The sequence below is a fragment of the Macrobrachium nipponense genome, chromosome 15, assembly GCF_015104395.2.
Source record: "Macrobrachium nipponense isolate FS-2020 chromosome 15, ASM1510439v2, whole genome shotgun sequence".
Lineage (NCBI taxonomy): Eukaryota > Metazoa > Arthropoda > Malacostraca > Decapoda > Palaemonidae > Macrobrachium > Macrobrachium nipponense.
The window spans coordinates 39,859,152-39,886,651 of record NC_087208.1 but is presented as its reverse complement, the minus strand read 5'-3'; the positions used below and the strand labels follow the sequence as shown (position 1 = coordinate 39,886,651).

Below are 27,500 nucleotides of genomic sequence, written 5' to 3'. Positions count from 1 at the left end.
GTTTTCGTAATTTTTGCGACGCTGTTATGATTAAAGTTGTGTTTATTCCTTCACAGATTTCAGCATTCGTGACTATTTATATAAGATTTCTCTTAGTTTTCCTGTAACGCAAGACCCGAAGATTAATTTGGCTCGCCAAAATAAGTAGATATAAAATAAAAGGTGGATGCAACTTTAATTCAATCCAAAGCCTTATAAGCTACAAGGTAGATTTTTAAAAATCAGAATTAAAGGTATTATTATTATTATATATTATATTATTATTATTATTATTATTATTATTATTATTATTATTATTATTATTAAAGCAAGCAAGTTATGCTCGGTAATCTTGTGGGTGCATTTTTTCTATTATTATTATTATTATTATTATTATTATTATTATTATTATTATTATTATTATTATTATTATTATTATTATTATTATTATTATTTTTTTTTTTTTATTTTTTTTCTTTTATTTTGCTCTATCACAGTCCTCCAATTCGACTGGGTGGTATTTATAGTGTGGGGTTCCGGGTTGCATCCTGCCTCCTTAGGAGTCCATCACTTTTCTTACTATGTGTGCCGTTTCTAGGATCACACTCTTCTGCATGAGTCCTGGAGCTACTTCAGCCTCTAGTTTTTCTAGATTCCTTTTCAGGGATCTTGGGATCGTGCCTAGTGCTCCTATGATTATGGGTACGATTTCCACTGGCATATCCCATATCCTTCTTATTTCTATTTTCAGATCTTGATACTTATCCATCTTTTCCCTCTCTTTCTTTTCAACTCTGGTGTCCCATGGTATTGCGACATCAATGAGTGATACTTTCTTCTTGACTTTGTCAATCAACGTCAACGTGTCTGGTCTGTTTGCACGGATACCCTATCGTTTCTGATACCCATAGTCCCAGAGGATCTTTGCGTGATCGTTTCTATCACTCCCTCAGGTTGGTGCTCGTACCAACTTATTAATGCAAGGTAGCTGATGTTTCTTGCACAGGCTCCAGTGGAGGGCTTTTGCCACTGAATCATGCCTCTTTTTGTACTGGTTCTTTGCAAGTGCCGGACATTCGCTTGCTATGGTTTATGGTTTCATTTTCGTATTGCCACTCTACATTATTATATATTATTATTATTATTATTATTATTATTATTATTATTATTATTATTATTATTATTATTATTTATTATTTATTATTATTATTATTAGGGAAAAAACTCTCTATCACGAGAGTATTTATAAAGTTCTAAAGGGTCACAATAATACAAAGTGTAAAAAGTCCGTGTATAATTTTGAAGACTTTACAGAAAGCTTCGAACCCTTCCCTGGGTTCATCTTCAGTCCAAATGAAAAATAATGTTGCAACAACCTGTACGAAGATCCAACAGGATTGCAGCCAGAAGGATTGATAGGGGAGAGGGTATCACCTAGTTGTTGTTAACTACCCTCTTTCTTCACCTGGCCCATTAACGAGCTAACGACCGTTGTCAACGATCTTCAACGTCTCTTGTTTTTTAAATTAACCTCTGTACTTGTCGTAACTTATTGTTCATTTGGACTGAAGATGAACCCAGGGAAGGGTTCGAAAGCTTTCTGTAAAGTCGTCAAAATTATACACGGACTTTTTACACTTTGTATTATTGTGGACCCTTTAGAACATTATTATTATTATCATGCCAGTACTTACAACTAAGCAAGTTATGCTCAGTAATCTTGTGAGTGTCTTTTTCCATTATTATTATTATTATTATTATTATTATTATTATTATTATTATTATTATTATTATTATTATTATTATTATTATTATTATTATTATTAAACCATTTCATATGGAACAGGCCTACAGGAACCATTGACTAGAAATTCAAGCTTCCAAAGAATATTAAGGTGTTCATTTTAAAGAAGTAAAGGGAGATAATAGGAAATACAGTTCATAAGGGCAAGGGGAGTCGTTGTAGGCGAATCCAACCTCTGTTTAGTTGTCTTGAATTCTTGTCATAAAAGAATAGAAGATCAGGTCGAGGGGAGACGATGAAGAATGGATTGTGAAGGAGTCTAAAATCTGACAGATAATCCTCCTGGTGTTGTAAAGGTACTCAAGATCTGTTAGAGAATAGCGGTATTTGTATGACGGGTTCCAATAATATTCGACAGAAATGCTTACACTGATATAGAAGAACTACAGTCCGAGATAAAATAGATTATAGACAGGTGCATGAAAGTCGTCATATAAAAATTTTCAATTGTTAGACAGGATCGAAATATCTGAGAGAGAGAGAGAGAGAGAGAGAGAGAGAGAGAGAGAGAGAGAGAGAGAGGAACTGTTTGTTTTATTGAGGCCAAGAGAGAGAGAGAGAGAGAGAGAGAGAGAGAGAGAGAGAGAGAGAGAGAGAGAGAATGTTACATTGTAATCCATAGACTGAAATTATTGTTAGGAAATCCAGGGTCTGCCATAGAATTCTGAAATTACTAAAATAATGCCAAAGGTACGTCCGTGGTTTCTGCTATATGGAACTCAAGGTCTGTTAGAACTATATGGAATAACTATGAAGGAATCAGGGTCTTTAAAGAACCTGTTAGAGGTCTAAGATTTAAATTCTTACTGTAAAACTATATGGCTGTTTTTGTGTGACAAGGCGTGATCCGACCTCCAGCTTACTCGAAGTGCGCAATAAAGTCTACGGTCAAATACTGCGTTGTTTCGCTGACGAAAATTGAAATAAATATGCTATATCTTATTAGAAATTATTTTTTGTACTGTTTAACATGGGTATTATTTATTTTTTACATTTTAATTCTAATAAATAAATCATAAACATCCTATCCTAAAATTCCTGCATCTTTAACTCAACGCGAAACACTTCTCTCAGACCATTTTAGGCTTTTCTATAGGGCTTTCCTATCCCACTAACAAGAACAAGAACAGCAAGAACAACAACAACAACAGCAAGAACAACAACAACAACAACAACAAAGTAGTTTGTAGGCTTAGCCTCAGCGTAAGCGAAAATGCAATTCGAGACCTATTTCATCTCGTTTTAACGGTAGCATAAAATCGATACTTTGATGGCCAGTTATGGCAAATGATAAGATGAGAAGAAGCAATAAAAAAAATAGATAATGCTCCGGGTGAATGGAATCACCGGTAAATCACCGATACTTGGAGAAACGAAAGTGAACTCAGTTAATTACGAGGTTAAAAAGGCTACCCGAATTCGGAATAAAGGTCAGTGAATAATTTCTACGGGAACGTTACGGTTAGCGAACGCCCCCAGGTCACGTGACTACGAGGAGGCGTTACGAAATTAACGGTACCAATAGGTACCCGAAGGAACTTTGCGTACGAATGGACCTAGAGAGGAGGAATGCATCAGTCAATCATTGTGAGATGTGTGTTTTGACTTGAAGGGCTGAAGGTGGGGCTTGGAGGGAGAGGAAATGTACACCGGTATTTTGTAGAAAATGAATGGATGGTCTTTTTTACTTATGGATCACTATGCATGGGTGATGGAGAATGGTTTACCTCTCTCTCTCTCTCTCTCTCTCTCTCTCTCTCTCTCTCTCTCTCTCTCTCAGATATTTGTAGAAGCATGTGGGGGTTAATGGGATGAGAATTACCGGTAAAAAATATGTGGATACTTATACACAAACACACACACTAACACACACACGCGATATTTTTACGTATAAACACACCCAACAACATTGCTTAAGTTCAGAACTGATCCATATATACATAGTATAAATAATTGTTTTTTTTATTTCATCTATTGAATTTAATGAACTTCATATAGCATGGATATATCATACAGAAGTATGTGAACTTCATGGAGTTCACATAGTATGGATATATCACACAAAAGTATATAAATTTTATCTTTCATGGATACTGCATACATTTGTATATTGGATTTACGTAGCTGCAGTATTAACCTGTATTTTACTGTAATGCAATACATTTCAGCAGAACAGTACATTTATAAGGATAATGTGGATGGGGAATTTTTTCGATCCTATCTGAATACATTCTGATATAATACCGCAATATGCTAATCGCTTAATTAAACTTCACAAAACTGAAAAACTACAGGACATGTCTCAAATGTCAAATGAAAGACATTGCAGTTACAAGGATTAGGATGTCTCAAAGAATTATTGGTCCATCCGAGGAGACATCATGTGCTCACTTATCTCTAGGAGAAGGTTTTACGGCTCATTCACAGTGTCCTAATGATTTTGTCTAGCTTTCTTTTAAACTCTTCCACATTGTTGCTGTTTACAACTTCTGGTGGCAGTTTATTCCATGTGTCACATACCTTGTATGTAAAGAAGTTCCCATAATGAGAAGTGTTGTATTTGTTCAGTGCTAGTTTCCATCCATTATTTCTTGTCTGGTTTTCGTTGCTTTATAATAGATACATTTACACATTACAAATGAATTGCATTTCATGTTTCATAAATACAGCCTTTTAAAGATCATCACTCTCTCTCTCTCTCTCTCTCTCTCTCTCTCTCTCTCTCTCCATGTACACTAGGCCAAATATGATTGGTCAACACTACAGTACCCTTCATCTTGGAATTGGGACGGAGCCAGAACCTGTTGTAGAAGGTGAAGATTGGCCCCACCTACAACTGGCATCGTGGTATATATATTGGCGAACCCGAGAGGACAAAGCATCAGTTTCTCAAAAGAGACTATATACAATACCACCATGCACACCAAGGTAGGTCTGTCTTTGGTTTTTAGAAGGGAGGACTTTGAGGAGTTTTACTTCTGCGCATCAGTGAATTCTTTTTCAACTTTCATCAAATATTTTGCAGTAATTTTGTCTCAGTCTATTCTAAGCGATTCTGCACAATTCTCTTCACTCTTTATCAATTTATTTCTCTATTTCACAATTTTTTAATTTTTTTCATTCTTAACCTGTTCATTCATTTTCCTTACCATTATGAATTTTTTTTCTATGTCAGTCAGAGTACCTGTTATTTGATTAGGTTTCTGCTTATTGGGATGAACGCAAATTTCATTTATTTATTTGTCTGTTTATTTTCTTATCTATTTATTTATCTTTTATAGGTCCTTCTGGTTGTTTTGGGCTTGGCTGCCCTGGTTGCTGCTGACAGCAGGGAGACCTACTCCTACTCTGCCCCAAGGGTAAGTGATCTTCAATAAGGTCCACAGGTTATTTTGCAATCTGCTCAATAATTTCAAGTAATAGGTGGAAACACAAGGTGTGCGTGAGTTACTAATCGGCAAATTTTTTTTTAGGATTTGTATAAATTTTTCTATTTACTTTTTGGCGTTTATTTTGTATATTTAGAATGGAGATTGTCTGTTGAAATACTGGTATTGTTAGTTGTTTAAAATATTCTTACCAATATCTGTTGAATATTTCATTTCGATGATTATGAATCCAAGTTTTATCGAATCAGATTAGTATTCCTTTGAAAATCCAAAGGCTCAGATTTAAGCATTTTGCCCTGTTACTTGTGTAAATGATTATTTACTTATTCTACTTGATTACAAAGTAACATCTTAATTCATTCCAGGCTTCATCCGGCTCCGAGGAATCCTTCGAGTCCGGCGAAGTCAAGTACAACTTCAACTGGGCCGTAAGCGACGACTCCTCCAGCAACGAATTCGGACACCAGGAGGCCCGCGACGGAGACGACACCCAGGGATCCTACTACGTCCAGCTCCCCGACGGCCGCCTGCAGAAGGTGTCCTTCCACGTCGACGGTGACGACGGGTATGTCGCTGAGGTCACCTACTCCGGCGAGGCTCAGTTCCCCGACTCCGACGAATCCTTCGAGTCCCGCGAGGCTCCCAGGAGGTACTATGGTGCTCCCGACTCCAACGAATCCAAGTAAACTGGAGGAGATGCTCAGATTTCGAAGAGATTTCTTATATTAAATCTTGTCCTTTTGTTGATGTTCTCCCAACGCACCTATGTCTCTATTTGTCTAATTTATTACGATTACAATGAGAAATAAAACCGCTTTGTGTTATTTACCATTTAATACTTTCATCGCAGTTGGCAAAACAAGTTTTAAAAAAAAAATGACTGAAAGAGGCAATGTATATATGCAAGCGCTTCAAGAGATTCTTAAAATGGAGCGTTTCCGATACTTTCGATCAGTATATCAGATTCTGCGAACTATGGTATTTCTTTAAGGGAATTCTTTGTAACGTGAACTACAAAGGAACCAACGTTCTCCCTCAAACAAAATTCGAATTGAATTTGCGTTTTAGATTGAGATTTATCCATCTGAAAATTGCCCGGTATTATTCCTGGTGATTGATGTGTCCTTCACGAATATCAACAACGACAGAAAATACAGATCATTTAATATTGTGGTATTTCATTACATAATTTTCATTTTACCAGATATTCCTGCGCTGATGCATTTCATAAATGGATTTTTTTATAGTGAATGTTTTAGCTTAAATGTTTACAAGCGTGTCTGACGGTAAGTTGTGTAAATGAATTATCTGAAATTTTTAAAGTGAATGATATATATATATATATATATATATATATATATATATATATCATTTATGTAGTATATAAAGTCATATATATGGACATATATATATACACACACACAACACACACACATCACACACACACACACACATATATATATATTATATATAGTATATATATATATATATATAGATATATAATATATATAACTATAATACACTTTACACAATACAACACACATCACACACACACACACACATATATATATATATACTATGTATATGTATATATGTATGTATATATACATATATATACATAAGCTTATATACATGTATATATTTATAATTGTAACAACTATAATGCCCTCTTAACTTCTAGGGTTTTTTACACTTTTTTGACACGCTTGTCACTGCAAACCCTGAGATCGCCCCATACCACCCCTTAAAAAAAAGAAGAATGTTCAATACCTCAGCATATGATTCATACTAGAAATTTTTTTTTTTTTACTGTCTATAAACAAACATGACTTCTAAGAAAATGATCAGGCAGCGACCTTTACCTCTCCTGCAGCAAACGACGCCATCTTACCATTCCTTTCACGGTGCCATACCCCGCCGCTGCTAAACGTCTGTCTCTACCCATTACATCTTCAGCTCGGCCTTGACCAGCTGTGGGACTTGTGGTGCCCTCAGCGAGGGATTGGCCTACGCCCGTGCCCACTGAGGTCACGCATAGCGAGCGATCTCGCGCGCTGCTGAAGACTCCCAAGTCGTAATCTGGAGTAATTGACTGTTATTAACTCAAGTACATGTTTTTTTCGTTTTTTACCTTAGTTGGGGGATTTACCTATTCTGGGATTGTAGGAGATAGTATTTTATTATTATTTTTTTAAAATTTCTGATCACTTTTCTACCTACGCTTCGATCTGCGTTATGTTTTCATATATTAAATCAGAATTTATTTGGGTAAGGAAAGACATTTGTTTTCCTTCATAACTAAATTGCCTATTATCTTTTTCTTATTTGATTTAATAAATTTAATTAGTTACCAGAAGTATTTACATACATATATGTGCACACACACACACACACACGCATATATATATATATATATATATACGTATATATATATATGTATATATATATATATATATATATATATATATATATATATATATATATATATATATATAGATAGCGGTATAAACTTATATCCTCACTTGTTAGCCGAATCGTTAACGTCAATGTCGTCCTGATTTCGTTCCCGTCCGCTGGACGGTGGTTCGATCCCATGAGGGGACGAAATTATTATCAACAAAGAAAAAATTCCCCTTCGGTTTACATATATGATAATATATATATAATATTATTATATATATATTTAGATATTATATATTAAATATAATTATACTGGTTATTGAACACCTTGTCTCACTTAGCAAGGACAAAACGTAATGGTCATAATACGTTAAAACTCCCTCATTTGGTCAACAATACAAGACACTGGCATTCCTTCACAGCAGAACGAAAGCCTCAGCTGGCCACATCAACCACAGATAAATATGCTGTGGTACAGGGGATTTGTCCTGGAGGAACAGCATGACTCTTTACAGCCTTCCTCAGTGTGTCGTCTCCTTGGCTTTTTGTCTTCAGCAGTTCTGATGCATCAAGCCTCAAACTCGTCCTTTTCCAGGTGTCTGACGTGATATGATTCTCAGAATCCTGCAACCAAGAGATCATTAGTTACTACAGATGACCGCATATGAAGTTTGTGATGCCACAGATGGCTGGGCAGTAAGCTTGCATAACACCCATGGCTGGACAATAAGCTTGTCATACCACACACAGCTGGACGATAAACTTGTGATGCCACAGATGACTGGGTAATAAGCTTGTGATGCCACAGATGACTGGACAATCAGAAGTTAGTTATTCCACCAATGACTGAACAATTAATTTTCCATACAGGTTCGTTTGTCATCCAGAACCATACCACGAATTTCGTCTACACATCCTTTGGCTGCTGGAAATCCAGGTCCCATCAGAGGTCTAATGTAGTGCCCCTGGACTTCTGGAAAGCAGGTGCCAAATGTTTAAAGATAGAATAGATCTGGAGTCCTTACCATGAATGCTGGCCAAGAGATCTTGGCTTGCTCCTAGGGACCACAGACTTCTTTGTGAGATACTTAATTGCTTGTATCCTTGGACTTTCAAATCGCCTTATCTACAATAGAATAAATGCAAATAACAGAGTTTTTGGGTATAACCAATTTAAGTTTGATAATTATTCTTTCTAAGTGAGACTTCAGGTCTTGCTGTATGATCTTTGCAAGGGGCGAATTATTTACCTGGTAGTAAGCTGATCGTAGTGGGACGAAACTAAGCGAGATCAAAAGCTTCTGAATGGTTATGTATATATATACATATATATATATCAATAATATATAATATATATATAATATAATAATGAGATGTATAGAATATATATATACATACATACGCGTGAGTGTATATCATCAAGTGTATATTACGATACAGAAAAAACAGTTCTCATTTATTTTTACACTACAAGTGGCATTTTGATATTTCAGTTTTACACGAGTCTTCTGACTGACTTCTACTTTCTGAAATTATTCCATCCAAGGTCTATCAAAAGTAGGTCTACTGGGAGTCAAATGAGCTCCGGTTACCTCTCTCTCTCTCTCTCTGTTGACCAACGTACCGAGGGAGAACGGTCCCGTCCTGCCGGCAGACGATTTGGAAATCGCTCTGAGAGAAAGACACAACTAAAAAAAAAAAAAAAAGAAAAAAAAAAAAAAAACGTAGCGAGGTAACTCGTTCTTGGTTCTGGTAGCTGAGGTTAGGCCACGCCCACGAGAGTAGAAGAGTCTCCGTAGCATATATATAGAGATTTGGACAGGACAATACCATCAGACTCTCTCTAGAGACTACGCAGACACCATGCACGCTAAGGTAAAGAGGGACTACTATATATATCTTCTGAGATATTGCCCACTCTCTTTTTTCATTTGATTTCATAAATAATATGATAGAGGCAGAGCGTATATATATATATTGAGGTATGAATTCACTATGAAACATTAGCGACTACTTTTCTTATTTCGTTTTTACTATTTTTTTAAGGAACCAATTTTGTTTTACTTTTTTCCTAAAGTTTTGTTTTATTATCTTGGGAGACAATAGCGAATATTTTTCATTTTTTCCCTAATTTTTATTTTTAAATTTTCTTAAAAGTTTCGTTTTCATTTTCTGTCTCTTAGGAAACATTGGCGAATATTTTTATTATTTTTTTTTATTAAAGCTTCATTTTTATTTCTTTTATTTTCAGGTCCTCCTTGTTGTTCTGGGCTTGGCTGCCCTTGTTGCAGCTGATAGCAGGGAGACTTATTCTTACGCTGCTCCCAGAGTGAGTGTTAATATTTACTTTTAGCTGCATAAAGATAGAAAAGAATTACAAACAAATGTAACAAAATGCAGATGAAAATACGTTTAGAAATGCAATGGTAATGGAGGTCTCTTGCATATGAATATGGATTTGTCTTCTGAATAATAATAATAATAATAATAAATAATAATAATAATTAATAATAATAATAATAAATAATAATAATAATAATAAAATAATAATAATAATATTCTTTGGAAGTTTTAAATTTCAAGTCAGTGGCCCCTGGAAGTTGTTCCACAGGAATGGGGCTTTGTCTTCTAAATCGTAATAATAATAATAATAAGAATAATAATAATCATAATAAGAATAATAATAATAATAATAAATGAATTAATAATAATAATAATAATAATAATAATAATAATAATAATAATAATAATAATGGACAAACAGCGCTTCAAACTTTTAGGAAAATATTCTTGAAAACTTGAAATAGCACTGGTCCCCCACCCAGAAACTAACTAGGGTCAGTAATCATAAACTTCAACCATGAGAGAATTGATGCTCTCGCTGATGAAATACATTAGTTAACTGGAAAGATTCCAGTTCTGCAAAATCCGCGTCTTTAGAGAGAAAATGTAATTTCTTTATTTAGTACATAATGACATTTGATTGTTATAGCAAATTTCACGAATAATCTCCCTCAAATCTCAAACGCAGGCCTCATCCGGCTCCGAGGAATCCTTCGAGTCCGGCGAGGTCAAGTACAACTTCAACTGGGCCGTGAGCGACGACTCCTCCAGCAACGAATTCGGACACCAGGAGGCCCGCGACGGAGACGACACCCAGGGATCCTACTACGTCCAGCTCCCCGACGGCCGCCTGCAGAAGGTGTCCTTCGTAGTTGACGGCGACGACGGGTACGTCGCTGAGGTGTCCTACGAAGGAGAGGCTCAGTTCCCCGATTCCGACGAATCCTTCGAGTCCCGCGAGGCTCCCAGGAGGTACTATGGTGCTCCCGACTCCAACGAGTCTAAGTAAATAGAGGATTTGCGATTATCATTCCTGCGAGAGGGTTTAATTTATTTATTCGCGTCGATTGTACTGACCTTTCTCATGGCTGCCCAATCCCAACGATGTAAATTTATCCATATTTAATTGAATAAACCGACTATACTCGAGGATTGTGTTTTTGTCACCAATCTGCTTCCTTACATAAACCAGTTGTCAGGAAGATCTACTCGAACCAATTGTCACAAGAAAGGTTTAAACTGTTAAGCGCTTTGTAAAGCACTAACTTCCTCAACTTGCACCATCCCTGGCATTGTCTGTCAACAGTGGTTCAGCGAGGTTGAATGGTAGGTACGTCTCAAATCCAATAGAAATGAATTGCCCACTGTCGAAATCCAATTGGAAATTAGATCATAAATGCATACTTTGGTCTGTGTGTATATATCATACATATTTACACAAGCACACGTACAAATAGAAATACATGAAGTCGAAATGCTTACGAAAATTTGCACTGATCACTGGTGGACGTAAAAAGAATGGAGATGACTTTTGAGTATCTATATACAATGTGCAGGTGTGAAATAACTTTTCTACTTTTGCCAGTGATCAGGGTTGAAGATCCATAATACATATATAAATATATGTATATACTGATACATACATGTATATATATATATATATATATATATATATATATATATATATATATATATATTATATAAATAATCATTCGAGCTATAGAGGGCATTTAGTATCTAATTCGCTCTACCCCGGAATTGATATATTTTCATATATGTACCGAAGGGGAATTTTTAGTTGATAATAATTTCGTCCCCTCATGGGATCGAACCACCGTCCAACGGACAGGAACGAATCAGGACCGACAGTGACGTTAGCGTCCTGATTTCGTTCCTGTCCGTTGGACGGTGGTTCGATCCCATGGGGAGGGGGCGAAATTATAATCAACTAAAAATTTCCCTTCTGTACATATATGAAAATATATCAATTCCGAGGTAGGAGCGATTTAGATATTAAAGGACATTTGTAGCTCGAATGATTTATATGAATCACGGTGATGTGATCATTATATATATTATATATATATATATATATATATATATATATATATATATATATATATATATATAGATATATATATATCTATATATACGTATGTATATTGAAAATTCTTTAACTCGAGAGGGTGGCTCCTGTCTTCAACAATACTTTTTGGGATGAGGCTGCGAGCCCCATGCCTATCTCCCATCTGGTTGACACACATAACCTTCAACTAAGTACCGTGCATCCATGTGTTTGCCCTTATGTACATACATACACAAATATATATAGTATGTATAAATACGTATAAATATTAACTGTGAAAATCATGCGTTTATCGTTCAATGACCCCATGCAGTTCTTGCCGTTAAAAGTCAAGAGCCTGGACAGCCTCCGGCGTTTTAACTTTCTTCGTCTCCGTCTCTCTCTCTCTCTCTCTCTCTCTCTCTCTCTCTCTGCCGGACTCAACTGGTTTTTTTTTTTTATTCTTGACCTTGAACGTGGAAGCTGGATGACTCGTGACGCAAACACCTGCGTCATTGAGTTTTCATTCTCTTCTTATTAGTCCCACACACACACACCGCGCACGCACATATATATACACACACTATATACATACATTCATATATATATATATATATATATATATATATATATATATATATATATATATATATATATTCATGCAGAGAGAGAGAGAGAGAGAGAGAGAGAGAGAGAGAGAGAGAGAGAGATAGAATAAAAGAAAGAGAAAATTTAATGAAAATGATCAATAATCCTTTTTCCACGCAAAGATCTCCAGCACTGAATCGAAATAATGAGAAAAAACGCCTTTCAAATTTCTAATCCATAATCAAATAAACAATAATTTATTATGACATATTTTTTCCTTAACTGGACAATCCTCCACTGGTTGAGTTCTTGGCGACACAACTGCTGACATGTTGCGGCAACTTTGTGTTTTTTTTTGTCTCTTTTTTTTCTTCGACTTCACTTTCATTGAATACCGGTTTCGTTCATAATTCAACTGACAGTGTATTTATTCATAAGTTACAGTCTTTAGACAAACATCTCCTGTCGTCAGGTATTGGTTGCATTCATGATTCTATTTATAATCAGTACGAACACTCAGATATTGGGTCCGTTTATAATTTCATTTGCTATGAATAGAGTACTCATATACTGGCTCCATTCATAATTCAATTTACAGTCGGGTCGAGTACTCAGGTATTGGCATTATTCATGATTTAATTTACTATCACTATGAGTGCTCATGTACTGGCTTCATTCATAATTTGATTTACAGTCAAGAAAAGTATCCATATACTAGCTCCATTTATAATTTCATTTACAATCAATAAAAGTACTCATATACTAGCTCCATTCATAATTTAATTGAAAATCAATACGAGTACTGAGATATTGGCACTTCTATATAGTGAGCACATTCGCAATACCACTCAGTACGAAACCAAAAAACTTTATTTGCATCTAACTTGCATTCATTGACTATTTACGTCATTTATATTTTCATTTACAATCAATACGAGAACCCAACTATTGATCACATTTATGATTCCATTCAGAGCGAACCGGAGCGCTATAGTAATGATTTCCGAGTGGCGTTCACACGAAGTACATATCAATCTCATTCACAATTCCACCCACGACCGACCCTCGGCTTCTTCTTGACCTGGGCAGAGAAGCATAACAGGTCACACCTCCCCGGTGGGGAAACTGATCTGGAATTAGAGACTGCTGATTTAGGACCAAGGGATTTCGCCATTCGAAAACTGACCCTTCTAGTGGGTGACAAGGTCTTAAACGGTGTCAGTGATTGGAAAATCAGATTATCATGATTACAGAGAGCTCCATAAATGGTTGATGTTTTAAAGCAACATTTCATTATTTTCTTACTTCTATACATTTCATTCTTACGTCACCTCGGGGCCTGTGGGAATTTCCTGCTAAAAGAAGGGTTATTATTATTATTATTATTATTATTATTATTATTATTATTATTATTATTATTATTATTATTATTATTATTATATTATTTAGAAGATGAACCCTATAAGCCCACCACAGGGGCCATTGACTTGAAATTCAAGCCTCCAAAGAATAAGGTGTTCATTAAGGACGAGTTAGAGGAGGTCAAGGGGAATACGGAAAGAAGAGATCTCGCTTATTAGCAAAAATAAATTAATAAATTATTAGATAGATAAAAACAGATCAAAATGCAAGGGGAATGGTATAGGGTATAATACACTGCATCCTCGCTGGAACAATGACATTAAAATAGTATTAAAGTTAAAACAAATGGGATTTTTTTTGGAAAATATCCAAATTCAATTTCAGGGTAAAAACATGATAAAATTGACCTATAAACTGAACTAGAACTTCCAAATACACAGAAGCCAGACTTTGGTCACGTGTCCAACGTCAGATTATGCCAGCTGCTTGACCTGGGCATTGAGCAATGGTTCTTTGACCTTAGTCGAGACTTTTTTCCCATTTTGGTAAATCCGTGTTTACAAGATTTTGTAAAAAAAAAAATGCATTTTTATACTGAATGCTAAATCGTTCTCAGGTGAGTTAGGGAAATCCAAGTAAATTGTTTACTGTTGCAATATGTTTAAAAATTATCACATATCACTGGTGCACTTCTATAAAAAGGAAAATATCGAAAAACAATGATTTTGTAGGGTATAAGCAAGGTATAGAGAACTCCTCTCTTTACCTTGGGTATAGGCATCGTAAAATGTACAATACTCGCACACAAACATACGTATAATATATGATATATATATCATATATATATAACTAATATATATATATATATAATACACACACGCACACACACACACACATACACACACACACACACACACATATATATATATATGTAGATATATATAATTATTATAATATATATATAATTTATAATATATATAATATAAAGAATTATGAATAATTATCACATCACCGTGATTCATAGAAATTATTCGAGCTATAAATGTCCTTTAATATTTAATTCGCACTACCTCGGAATTGATATATTTTCATATATGTAAGCCGAAGGGGAATTTTTTAGTTGATAATAATTTCGTCCCCTCATGGGATCAAACCACCTTCCAGTGGACAGGAACGAAATCAGGACGACATTGACTTTAAAGATTCGGCTAACAAGTGAGGCTAATAAATTTATACTGATTCTAATTGATTCTGACCTTACAAATCACCCTCGAACTCGGGTACTTGTAATTAGAATCGATATCCAACCACCTCTACCAGGTTAGCCACTTCGAACGTTTGACGAACGTAACCATATTATGAATAATTATCACATCACCGCGATTCATATAAATTATTCGAGCTATAAATGACCTTTAATATCTAATTCGCTCTAACTCGGAATTGATATATTTTGATATATGTAAACCGAAGGGGAATTTTTTAGTTGATAATAATTTCGTCCCCTCATGCGATCGAACCACCGTCCAGCGACAGGAACGAAATCGGGAACGGTTCGGCTAACAAGTGAGGCTAATAAGTTTATACCGATTCTAATTGATTCTGACATTACAAATCACCGTCGAACTCGGTTATTCGAAATTAGAATCGGTATAAACTTATAGCCTCACTTGTTAGCCGAATCGTTAACGTCAATGCCGTCCTGATTTCGTTCCTGTCCGCTGGACGGTGGTTCGATCCCATGAGGGGACGAAATTATTATCAACTAAAAACTTCCCCTCCGGTTTACATATATGAAAATATATCAAATTCCGAGGTAGAGCGAATTAGATATTAAAGGACATTTATAGCTCGAATAATATATATATATAATATATATATATATATATATATATATATATATATATATATATACTATATATTATATATACATATACACATTATATTCTATTTGTTTATGAGTGTTGATATCAAAATTTGTTGTAGAATGCTGCACAAATTAATGCGCAATATAAACTGTGTTCTTTTAAATAACTATAAGTAACTAAATATACCTCGTGATCGTGATAATATTATCTCATTTCATAACTAATAAAACTAAAATAAGAACTGTAGTCATTTATTATATATAAACAGACTCTTCAGAGATTTCTTTTTCTAAATAATTTTTTAGATTTTTCTACGAATTTATAGTAGCTCCCGTTAAGGATGTTTTTAGTTTCTTCTTGTATATTTATTGAGAGAGAGAGAGAGAGAGAGAGAGAGAGAGAGAGAGAGAGAGAGAGAGAGAGAGAGAGAGAGATGGTAAGGGACAGTAAATTGATTACGTGAGAACAGTTTAATTTGAATGCACGAGATTTGACACTAGTTAACGATCATTGAAGTTTGTGGTCAGGCCATTGAAGTAACCATACAATTATATTACGTAAAGTAATAGTGTTGGTCTGTCTCTATGTCTGTGCGGATGTATATTAAGAATTGGATATTGACGTTCTCATACGAGTGCATATTTGTACGACTTAATACGCATTTACATAAGAAGCTTGCAAAGTTCACTCCATGAATGCAATGGGTCAAACTAGTTTCAGTCCATTATCTTCGATTCTCAGGTCAGACAAAACTCAGAGATTACTCAACCTACACGGTCACCATACCCTGACACAAGATAACTCAGAACATGCCCCAGATTATGCACCAGAATTTGCCCCAGAATCTTTCTGTCAAACAATCTCATAGCTTGTTGGTCATCGATAATAATGACACGATTGGGTAATCACGGTGGTCAAGATGGCTGGAAAACCGGACGGCAAAAAGCTCGCTAAGGTAGCGACTTTACGTAGCAAAAAAAGTTGCTAAAGAAGCTACTTTCCATATCTTTGAAGGTATATAAAGCAGCCTGCTTGGAGAACCAGAAGCATAGTCTTCTGGAGGCCTCAGAGAAACCATGAATTCTAAGGTAATTGACGATGTAGTAGTTGCGTTGTATAGGGAGCCCACTGAAGTAGACAATTCTTATAGACTTGTGAATGACAAGAAAATACAGCAGTTGAATTTTACAGGAAGGCCGCTGAAGTAGGGTTCTTTAAAAAGTCGAGAATAATGGCAAGAAAGTATTCAAGATTCATAAGGTTCCGTTGCTTCAGAAAAAGGGGACTAAATATTGATAATAAGAATATTATAATATTATATGGCATATGTCTAAGTCCAACCGATGCCACCAAATTAATCTCTGTCCTTTCCAGGTATTTTTGGTTTTTGTTAAAAAGTCGTGAATGATGTCCAGGAAATATTAAAGCTTTAAATAGAGTTGTTACTAGAAAAAGGGAGCCATTTCTTGACGACAAAGGTATTTTGATATTTTCTGACATACTTCTGATTCTCAGCTAATTCATCTCCTGTCCTCTCCAGGTGTTTATGTTCGTTTTGGCACTGGCCACCTCAGTTGCTGCTGAAAGCAGGGAACGATATTCCTATGCATCTCCAAGAGTAAGTATTTATTTATTTTAATGTTTGCATATTTTTTTTAAAAGTAGTATTAGAATATTAGTATCTGGATATTCATATTATTTAGGGGTCTTTTTGGCTGTATTTTCCTTATTCTTAGAAGGGTTTCACTGACATTCTTTGGATTTATTTTGGCCTCATTTCCTTATTCTTGAAAGGATATAATTTGTATCATTTAAGTTTTTTCCCTGCTTTATTTTCATTATACTTTCAAAGATCTGACCGGGTCGATTTAAGAGCCACCAACCTTTCCTCACAGAAAACTATAGCCTTTATATGACCCTTCGCTTGTCCTCAGGCTTCGTCCGGCTCCGAGGAATCCTTCGAATCCTCCGAGGTCAGGTACAGCTTCAACTGGGCAGTGAGCGACGACTCCTCCAGCAACGAATTCGGACACCAGGAGTCCCGCGACGGAGACGACACCCAGGGATCCTACTACGTCCAGCTCCCCGACGGCCGCCTGCAGAAGGTGTCCTTCGTCGTCGACGGCGACGACGGATATGTCGCTGAGGTGTCCTACGAAGGAGAGGCTCAGTTCCCCGACTCCGACGAGTCGTCCTCCGGGTCTCGTGAGGCTCCCAGGAGGTTCTACGCCGCTCCTGGTTCGAATGAGTCTAAGTAAAGGTTCTTTTTCCCAGACTCTTCCTCTCTTCTGTTGTTGGTTGTGATTCCCTACATGGGGGTTTTATTTATTATTTATAACAATAAAAGGACTTGAGAAATACAATGTTTTTCCTTTTAAGCCGAAGTCAGTGGATATTTAACTTTGTTATAATATATATATATATATATATATATATATATATATATATATATATATATATATATATATATATATATATATATATATATAATATATATTGTCGAGACTCCATTCACAATGCGCCTCTCACCTCTGTCTCGAACGTTCTCTCTTGCTACCTGTATGCTGAAGTCCCTCCCTTCCAAGACTTTATTTTGTCACTAATGATTCCAGCTTTTCAAAAAGGCAATAATAACTGTTCGAAACGTGAGAGACAAGATGGTGGGAACTAAGAAAGTTAGTTTCCTGGAAGGGTATTGTTTATGGACTTCCTCACTCAAGTTTGTCGAAATCCGTTGACACGTTCTTGAGGAATATTGCTATGACACAAACAGAAAAAACGGGTTCAGTAAATAGCGTTGTATTTCATTAATGATAACCAATAAAAGATTAAATAACGTGTGTTATATTAATCGAAATATGAGTTACAATAGATAAGAAAAAGGAGGCTTTTGAAACAATTGGATATTTTGATTCAAAGTCCCTTAAATGTACTTGAACTCATGCTAAGTTTAGTACGACTTGAGAGAGAGAGAGAGAGAGAGAGAGAGAGAGAGAGAGAGAGAGAGATACATCATGGACAGATATGTCTATGATGTTAATTGCATTGAAAACTTATGCACTGTTGGTTACGTCTAGAAATTGCAATTCAATATCTCTTAAATGTACTGAACTCATGAAAAGTTTGTTACGACTTGACAGAGAGAAAGAGAGAGAGAGAGAGAGAGAGAGAGAGAGAGAGAGAGGAGAGAGAGAGAGAGAGAGAGGAGATACATCACAGACAAATCTGTCAATGATGTTAAGTGTATTGTACTTATGCGCAGTTGGTTACGACCTTATCATGACAAGAGAGAGAGAGAGAGAGAGAGAGAGAGAGAGAGAGAGAGGTCTAAGACATGCAGAAACAGACACGCACCGAACGAACCAGTCTGCGGACATGCATGTTGCCTAAGGGGAGGTCAAGAGAACCTGAGAAGGTGCAGAATAAAAAAATAAAAAGAATAAAAAATAATAATAATAAAAATCGGTCCTCTGGGTTTCTCGTCGGGTTACTGAAGCACTTGGTAAATAGTCTGTACGAATAGATTAGAAGATTAGAATAGAATATTTGAACAGATTTAAATAGAATATTTAAGTGGAATTAAATAGAATATGTAAATAGGTTTCACTGGGGCGTACGCGTAGATTTAAATGGAATATAATCATACAGAAATATTTGGTTTGATTATATTTTAAGAAAATGAGGGTGCCTAGCCAAACTTTTGGACGCTTTCGTGCCAGTCAGCAATCAAGACTGAAAATCAGGGAGTTAGAGTGGTTGGACAGTAAGGCAAAGATCCAGAGAGTAAATGTGATGAAGGTGGCACTGGGGGCACAGGAGTGGAGGTGAAGTAAAAGACTAAAAAATGGGCACAGCTGGGGTCCGAAGGGACGCTGCAAATACCCTTTTAGTCATGTCTACAGTACACCACGTGAACTACCCCTTATGCAGACAAGGAGACAGATTTTGAATGCAGATTAACCTAGGCCTATACACCCACATTTTAAAAAAGATGCTTCGTTCCTGTTGCATCTAGAAACCCTGTCATCGCTTCCTAAATATACAAAAACAAATCCTGTTATTGCTTCGTAGAAACTAAAGGAAACACTGTGGTGGTCATGTCACTCTGGAATCCCGCTGGAGGACATTCCAGCTTTTTTTTTCTTCTTTTCTGCGTTTTTTCTGGAGATGACAAACCGGTTCTGGAAACAGATGATGTCCAGCGCAAAACCTTTAGCCGGGAGGCATATGCGAATTCCAGCAGTAGTAGTAGGTACTGGAAGTCTCTAGACTTATATATACATTTGATGCATGTTTCCAGGAACCTTTTCTGGATTATATGATTGTTTTTTCTTTTGTTATGAGTTGCTATCGACACTGGGTACAGCTGGAGAGCTGGAGCATAAGAGCTCAAATAGGAGATATATACTTTTAATAATGTTTCAGAAAAGTTATCTTAAATTTTCTTAATCTTATCTACAGTGAATAGAGAATGGTCATAAAAGCACATTATTTAATAAGGAAAGGAACTATATTGTTCATGACCAGAGTCTCTCTCTCTCTCTCTCTCTCTCTCTCTCTCTTTCATGAAACTGCAGTAAACATAGCTACATTTTTGTTGCCTATATAATTACCCATCTTGACCCGGTAAATAATTTGAGCCACAAAAAAAAAAGAAAAATAAATAAATAAATAAAAAAAAGGTCACAAACCAGGTATACCTTGGCGTGAGAGAACGTTCAACAGGGCACCAAACACAACTGAAAACAGTCCGCCGAAGACGGTTGGGTTCTATAAGTCATTGTTCGCCACGTTCACATCTTCGTGAAGTTTATTTTTATTATTATTATCAAAAATATTCCTGTCGACTCAGAGATTCTCAATAATGACTCTCTCTAAAAGTACAAGAACACTGAAATTTTCTAAACTAATACAGGTAGAAGAATAGAAAATTTTAATGTTCTTGGTACTTTTAGAGAAGAGTTATTAATATCAATTCCAATAATATTTATGTTAGTAAAATTCCCTCTTCTTCACAGTCTCATCATTGTTTATGAATATCAATAATACGATCAATTTACTCAGGATCTTCAACCACGACAGAAAGAATGTGTTCGCATAGGTCAGTCATTATGCACGAGGTCCCAGTTTTTACTCACTCTCTAATCATCTTGTTTTCCTCCTCTTCTCGTCGGAATCGGTAGCAATTCAAGGCCACTTTCCAAGAGTATAGTATACTCCAGATCTGCTCTCAAGCGATTCGCTCCGCCCCGGTTTAACTGGTTGTTGCCAAAGTCTGTAATAACATTTTATTTTTTTCTGGGTTAAGTGGAGCAAGAAGGGTACTACTACATACAGGCTTCTTGCCTGTTCCTAGGGCGAGGGTCTTTGAGGTGTGAGGTTGCGAGCCTTAACCGGTCTTTTTTTCCTTTCCCAATAACCGTTTTGACCTTTTTTTTTTTTTTTTTTTTTTTTATCCCAATGACTTCAAGAGATGCTGGTGCCCATTTGAAGCTAGGTGGTTTTTTTTTTGAGGATTTTGATCTCTTCTCCTTCTCTCTTTTCTCTCTCTCTCTTTTCTCTCTCTCATCTCTCTCTCTTTTCTCTCTTCTCTCTATATATATAATATATATATATATAATATATAACTTATATTATAATGTATGTATATACCAGTTAATATATATACGTTAACATGCTTGTTTCGAACCACCACGGCACAGAAACAAAATATTATACGATTTATTATAATATATATATATATAATTATATTATGTAATATTAATATTATGTATGTTAATATTACAGTTATTATTATATATATAATATAGTATATATATATATATTTATTATATATATTTTTACATTACATTCACCACACACACGCTCACATATATATATATATATATATTATATATTAATATATATATATATATATATATATTATATATATATATATTGAAGTGAGAGAATCCCGAAATAAATATTAAATAATCAATAAGTAAAAGTAAATAAATAAAAAAGAAAATCTACAAATTTTGCTAAGAAATATGAAGAGATAAACTATTACTGCATCAGAGTCCATCTCCAAATCGATTTCAACACCCCCCCCTCTATTATTTTTTTAATCAAATCTGGTGATTTTCGAGATGTCCTCAGGAAATGCAGTGATGCAGACAGACAAACGTACAGCTGAATACTCAGAACAAACAGACATTGAATAAATACTTTTTTCTCATGGAAGGTTTGTTGTTTTTGAAACCGAATTTGTGTAATTGAAAATAATTAATTAATTAAATTCTTCTTTGTGTCACCCTGACAATTTTTTAAATAATTTTTTTCTAACAAAAAGAAAACAGGAAAATCTTCGGAAGGGATGGTTATTTCTCTTTTGTTAATTACATACACACACACACACACACACACACACACACACACACACACACACACACACATATATATATTTAATATATATATAATATATATAATATATTTTTTAACGTATAAAATATATATATATATATATATATATAATTAATAATATTTATACGATATATATATTATATATATAATATGATATATAATATATATAATATATAGATAGATTATACGTGTATATATATAATATATAATATTATATATAATATATATATATATAGTATATATTATATTTATACGTATATCTATATATATATTTAAGTATTTCCTTTAATTAATTCTTAATTTCTTCTCTTTTTCCATCGCAAGTCTCTCTTTAATATATAAACAGCAATTAAAAAGCGTTTACTTAGTCTTCACCTTTTCCCGCCTTATCTTTAAAATCTCTATTCTCTTTAAGAAAATTCAGTAATAAATGAAACCTAATCCTCTCTTTATTTAGTATTCACACTTATCTAAAAACGCACTTTCTTCCCATAAGAACTAAATATTCAACAAAAACCTTTATTTTTTTTTATTAATCACCTTGTCCTACCTTCTTAACCAGACCATTTTTTATTCAAACTGCTCTCATATCGGCGTCCATGGATGCAGGTATTGGCTAATTCTATTTAGCAACAGTTGGCGTAAGACAAAAAATAGAAAAAAACCCGCTCGCTCGCTCGCTAGGTGGCTGACTGGCAGTCGACTCCGCCTGCCTGCGTATATATAGGTCTATCAACCAGGACAAGACACCAGACTCACTCCGAGACTTCGAGCGATCAACATGGTGTCTTCAAAGGTACTAGTAGTCTTTACTTCTATGGAAGCGGTCAAAATCCACTGAGAATTGGTTTTAGATGCTAGGGAGACTTTGGTGGAACTTTGAGGCGATTTGCTTTTAGTTTTCATGTGTGTTTTGTCAGGTTTTGAGAATTTTAGGGAAAGCTAGAGTGTTTGTTGATGATTGTTCTAGTTTTCATTAAATTGTAGTTATATATATATATATATATATATATATATATATATAAATATATATATATATATATATATATATTTTATCTTAACCCATATCAGTTATATTAAATTATCTTTCATTACATTCTCATTCTGTATTTCATGATAAAGTAGCACACATATTATGGTCACAACAAGTAAAACCTTCCATCAGTTGATACCAGAGTAAATATGTAATTTAAGTCCTAGAATTCTAAAAAGAACATTACGTATTAAAAATTGCTAATAAATTAAATCTGATGTATCGGTTTGATACAAACATATATATATATATATATATATATATATATATATATTATTATATATATATGTATATATAATATATATATTATATATTATATATATATATATATCGTATGGTGGTGATTTTATAAGCCATTATCTGTCCATATTTCCAGACATGTAAATTCCAGTTGCCTAATTCTTAGCTGTAATAAGATATTTCCCTTGTGATTTCCAGGTTATCTTGGTTGTGTTGGGTTTGGCTGCCCTGGTTGCATCTGACGACAGCTTCGAAAGATACAGATATGCTCCTCCAAGAGTAAGTATTCTTGTAATCCTTCTCTTTTCTTCAAAATACCTCTATTTTTTGTCTTTAATAATACTTTTGCAACGTAGGATACACGATTAAGTGTTAAGTAATAACGTATAGGACTAATGAAGGACCTTCTTCCCTCTTTCCCCCCTCAGCTCTCCTCCGCCTCCCGGGAATCCTTCGAGTCCTTCGAGTCCGGCGAAGCCAAGTACAACTTCAACTGGGCCGTGAGCGACGACTCCTCCAGCAACGAATTCGGACACCAGGAGGCCCGCGACGGTGAGAACACCCAGGGATCCTACTACGTCCAGCTCCCCGACGGTCGCCTGCAGAAGGTGTCCTTCCACGTCGACGGCGACGACGGCTACGTGGCTGAGGTCACCTACTCCGGTGAGGCTCAGTTCCCCGACTCCGACGAATCCTTCGAGTCCCGTGAGGCTCCCAGGAGGACCTACTACGCCCCTGACTCCAACGAGTCCAAGTAAATCCAGACACCGACTCCTCAAAGGTCTACACGAACCAACGAAACGAATATTTATGCCTAATTTATATACAAATAAATTGTGAATAATTTATGATGAAATGTATTGTTTTTCCCTTTTATGAACCAGTATCGTCAGATGAAGTCAGTTGTGGGCTATTATATTTGATCACCCAGACAGTTTCAAAAGTCGTAGTTATTCAGTTAGAGCATAATTTTTAAAACTGATAAAATTACATATGCAAAGTATGTCTTATTATTATTATCGTTATTATTTATTTATTTATTGGTCTATCACAGTCATCCATTTCGACTGGGTGGTATTTATAGTGTGGGGTTCCGGGTTGCATCCATGCCATCCATTAGGAAGTCCATCACTTTTATCGACTATGTCGAGTTTCCGTTTTAGGTAGCAACACTCTTTCTGCATGAGTCCTGGAGGTACTTCGGCATCTAGTTTTTCCTCCAGGTTCCTTTTCAGGGATCCTGGGATTGTGCCAAGTGTTCTTATTATTATTATTATTATATATCAGAAGGATAAATTCCATTACTTCTTATTGGAACAAGCCTTTAAAAGGACCAGTGACCAAGGTACGTAAATCCATATTCTTATGGAACAAGCCTAAAAGGACCAGTGACCAGTACGTAATTCAATCTTCTGAAGAGAAGGATATTTACCAATTTTTTTCGTTAAAATCTGTCATAATTTGCATAACTGTACAATTCATAACTGCTTAAAGTAGAATGACAGAATTGTGTTAAATCTATATAATGATTTATAAAGTCTGAATTTCTGACACAACATTTTTTGTAGTGAAATGGTCATGACGACTGGAAATATTAGTTTAAATTCTAGAATCAGCAGGAAATATTTTACTCTGGGAAATTACTTGACTTTTTCAGTAATGTTTCATATATTCACAATGCAGATGTGATTACAAAACAGATGACCAATCAAAGCTGATGTCGAAGAGAATGGAGGAATATGACCGTAATATTTCTATTAATAATTTCTGTGCAAACAACCTTAAAACCAGTACGCTAATCAGTCCTAAAAATTATGGATCTTTCAGTCACTCATATCTGGTATAAGTCTTCACAAATTATCTGGAGTATTATTAAAATTTAATGAACGAAAGGGACCTTCCTTTACACTGTAATCACCAAGACCTCATATTTCACGAAATCTCATAGATCCTTTTATTAGAAGCCTTATAATTTTAGAAGTAGTATCATCTTTGCTGACCAGAAGGCAATGAATAAAATATAAAAACATAAAGAAAACAGAAATTCTAAAGCATAGAATAAAGAATTTTAGAGAAAAACTAGAAAACAGAAACCAAAGGAGTAAAGAAAGTTTAAAGATAACAGAAAGTAAAAATCGTAGGCGTGAGGTAGATTAAAGAAAAGACAAGGAAAGGGACTGCATAAATAAGGAGTGACGAGTTGTGTATTGGTTGTGCCAAGTAAGAAAAACCTATCGGTGAGCTAAATCATCTTTCACATCATTGATTCAGACTCAAGGAAAACCAAAGATGTCTATGTTAAGTTAGCAAGTGTTGTCGATTTCAATGAGGTTTACATTATTTGTCCTTTTACTGCATTTTTGGGGGGGAATAACTAAGGTTTGAGATGAAATATTTGATCGCAAGAAGTTGAAAGAAGCATTAGCAACCACGAGAGTTCTCCATATCAGAGCCAGTTGCTTCTGCAGACAAATGAATGACGAAAAAATGGCATCTGAACATATTTTCATGAATACGGGACAAAAATAATCATCTCATTGAAGGAATTTTCTGACATTTAAATGCTAATAAATTTAAGTGTAAGATTGTAAGAAATCAAAAAAGACCCAAGACTGCTATTAAAAAAAAGTTAGTTTTATGTCAGAAACTTCGCCAGGAGATGATGATAAACGAAAAGAGTCCATGTTCCAATACTCTGATTAAAGCTGAAAGTAATTGTAAGAAATAGAAAAAAGATAAAATAAAATAAATGAAATAAAATAAATAAATAGAAATAAAAATAATAAAATGAAATAAAGTAAAATTAAATAAAGTAAAAGAAATGAATAAAAAATATAAACAAATAAATAAATAAAATACAATAAAATAAATTAAGAAAATAAAAATATATAAAAAAAGCTTAAAAAATCAGGTCATCCAATAATAAAGTAATTTCAAGGAATAGCCAAAAACAAAAAAATAGATACATAAATAAATAAAATAAAATAAAATAAAATAAAATAAAATAAAATAAAATAAAATAAAACAAAATAAAATAACATAAAATAAAAATAAAAAAAATCGAAAATAAAAAAAATAAATGAAATAAAGTAAAATAGAAAAAACGAAATAAATAAAATAAAAAATATAAAGAACCAAATAAAATAAAATAAAATAAAATAAAATAAAATAAAAATTAAAAACGAAAAAAAAAGCTGAAAAAATCAGGTCATCCAATAATCGCAACTTGTGTGGATGACAACAGGACAAAGAAACTACGAACTGTTTGCAGATGGTGAAAGTTACGAAGCTCAAGATAAGTGCCACTTGATACAGAGGCACAAATGTCAGAAATTCCGTCATAATCGAGATAATTGTACCGGACCACCAAATACCCCCCGAATGTGGCCAAGGCCACAGACCAAGTGAGGGTAGGGCCATATGCCACTTGGACCACACCTTATAGATGTAAGTTAAATTTAATGAAGAAGGAGAACTGATATTTAAATAGATCGTGGAGGAGGACAGGCGTTAGGGGAAAGTGAAATCGATGTATACGTGATTTATTTTACTGCTGGGTGACATCTAGCCAAGTGATTATATCAAACACAGATTAAAATGACGAAAATGACATTATTGAATGATTATTTATGAAAGGGGTCAATGGAGTTCAAAAAATATGCAAAAAGGTGCATATAGATATCATAGTGAATAATAAGACCCATATCGAATCAAATCTACTTCACTCTACCTAATAAATAACTTACAATTTACATCTAAAAGGAATTATAACTGATAAGTCCTTCTGCCCCGGCCAGGTTTCGAATCTATGTATTTAACAATAATGATGAGCGGTCGACTCGATCAGTCGGCTGGCCCAGGTTCGAATCCTGGTAGGGACAGAACCACTTATCAAATATAATTCCTTTTGGGTATAAGCTGCTCTCAAGGTGTAGTGAGTTCGATATTAAGAGACATGAGTGGCTATCATTTGCGCTTGTAGAGAAGTTACACGTGTTTGTTAAAACTACATAGTACAATGAATATC

At 34.7% G+C, this 27,500-nt stretch overlaps 5 protein-coding genes across 5 annotated transcripts in view; all 5 read left to right on the top strand.

Moving 5' to 3' along the window:
• Window positions 1–27,500, top strand: part of LOC135227137 (pro-resilin-like) — an 83,214-nt gene that overhangs the window by 27,769 nt on the left and 27,945 nt on the right. The gene's annotated exons all lie outside the window — the stretch shown is intronic.
• On the top strand, window positions 4,649–5,983 carry LOC135227140 (pro-resilin-like). Its single transcript, XM_064267025.1, has 3 exons — window positions 4,649–4,711; window positions 5,065–5,142; window positions 5,538–5,983. The coding sequence occupies exons 1-3, from the start codon at window positions 4,700–4,702 to the stop codon at window positions 5,856–5,858; spliced, it is 411 nt and encodes a 136-aa protein (XP_064123095.1). The 5' UTR covers window positions 4,649–4,699; the 3' UTR covers window positions 5,859–5,983.
• Window positions 9,398–11,064, top strand: LOC135226832 (pro-resilin-like). Its single transcript, XM_064266524.1, has 3 exons — window positions 9,398–9,447; window positions 9,824–9,901; window positions 10,604–11,064. The coding sequence occupies exons 1-3, from the start codon at window positions 9,436–9,438 to the stop codon at window positions 10,922–10,924; spliced, it is 411 nt and encodes a 136-aa protein (XP_064122594.1). The 5' UTR covers window positions 9,398–9,435; the 3' UTR covers window positions 10,925–11,064.
• LOC135227138 (pro-resilin-like) lies at window positions 16,839–18,161 on the top strand. Its single transcript, XM_064267021.1, has 3 exons — window positions 16,839–16,886; window positions 17,339–17,416; window positions 17,733–18,161. Exons 1-3 carry the CDS (start codon window positions 16,875–16,877, stop codon window positions 18,054–18,056), a joined length of 414 nt encoding a protein of 137 aa, XP_064123091.1. The 5' UTR covers window positions 16,839–16,874; the 3' UTR covers window positions 18,057–18,161.
• On the top strand, window positions 22,899–24,321 carry LOC135227134 (pro-resilin-like). Its single transcript, XM_064267016.1, has 3 exons — window positions 22,899–22,996; window positions 23,672–23,752; window positions 23,902–24,321. Exons 1-3 carry the CDS (start codon window positions 22,982–22,984, stop codon window positions 24,229–24,231), a joined length of 426 nt encoding a protein of 141 aa, XP_064123086.1. The 5' UTR covers window positions 22,899–22,981; the 3' UTR covers window positions 24,232–24,321.

Bases quoted from the DNA above. Each gene is read 5' to 3' on its own strand.
- LOC135227134 (XM_064267016.1), top strand. The intron at 23,753-23,901 runs GTAAGTATTCTT...TTCCCCCCTCAG, and splicing joins ACAGATATGCTCCTCCAAGA to CTCTCCTCCGCCTCCCGGGA.
- LOC135226832 (XM_064266524.1), top strand. The intron at 9,902-10,603 runs GTGAGTGTTAAT...TCTCAAACGCAG, and splicing joins ATTCTTACGCTGCTCCCAGA to GCCTCATCCGGCTCCGAGGA.
- LOC135227140 (XM_064267025.1), top strand. The intron at 5,143-5,537 runs GTAAGTGATCTT...AATTCATTCCAG, and splicing joins ACTCCTACTCTGCCCCAAGG to GCTTCATCCGGCTCCGAGGA.
- LOC135227138 (XM_064267021.1), top strand. The intron at 17,417-17,732 runs GTAAGTATTTAT...GCTTGTCCTCAG, and splicing joins ATTCCTATGCATCTCCAAGA to GCTTCGTCCGGCTCCGAGGA.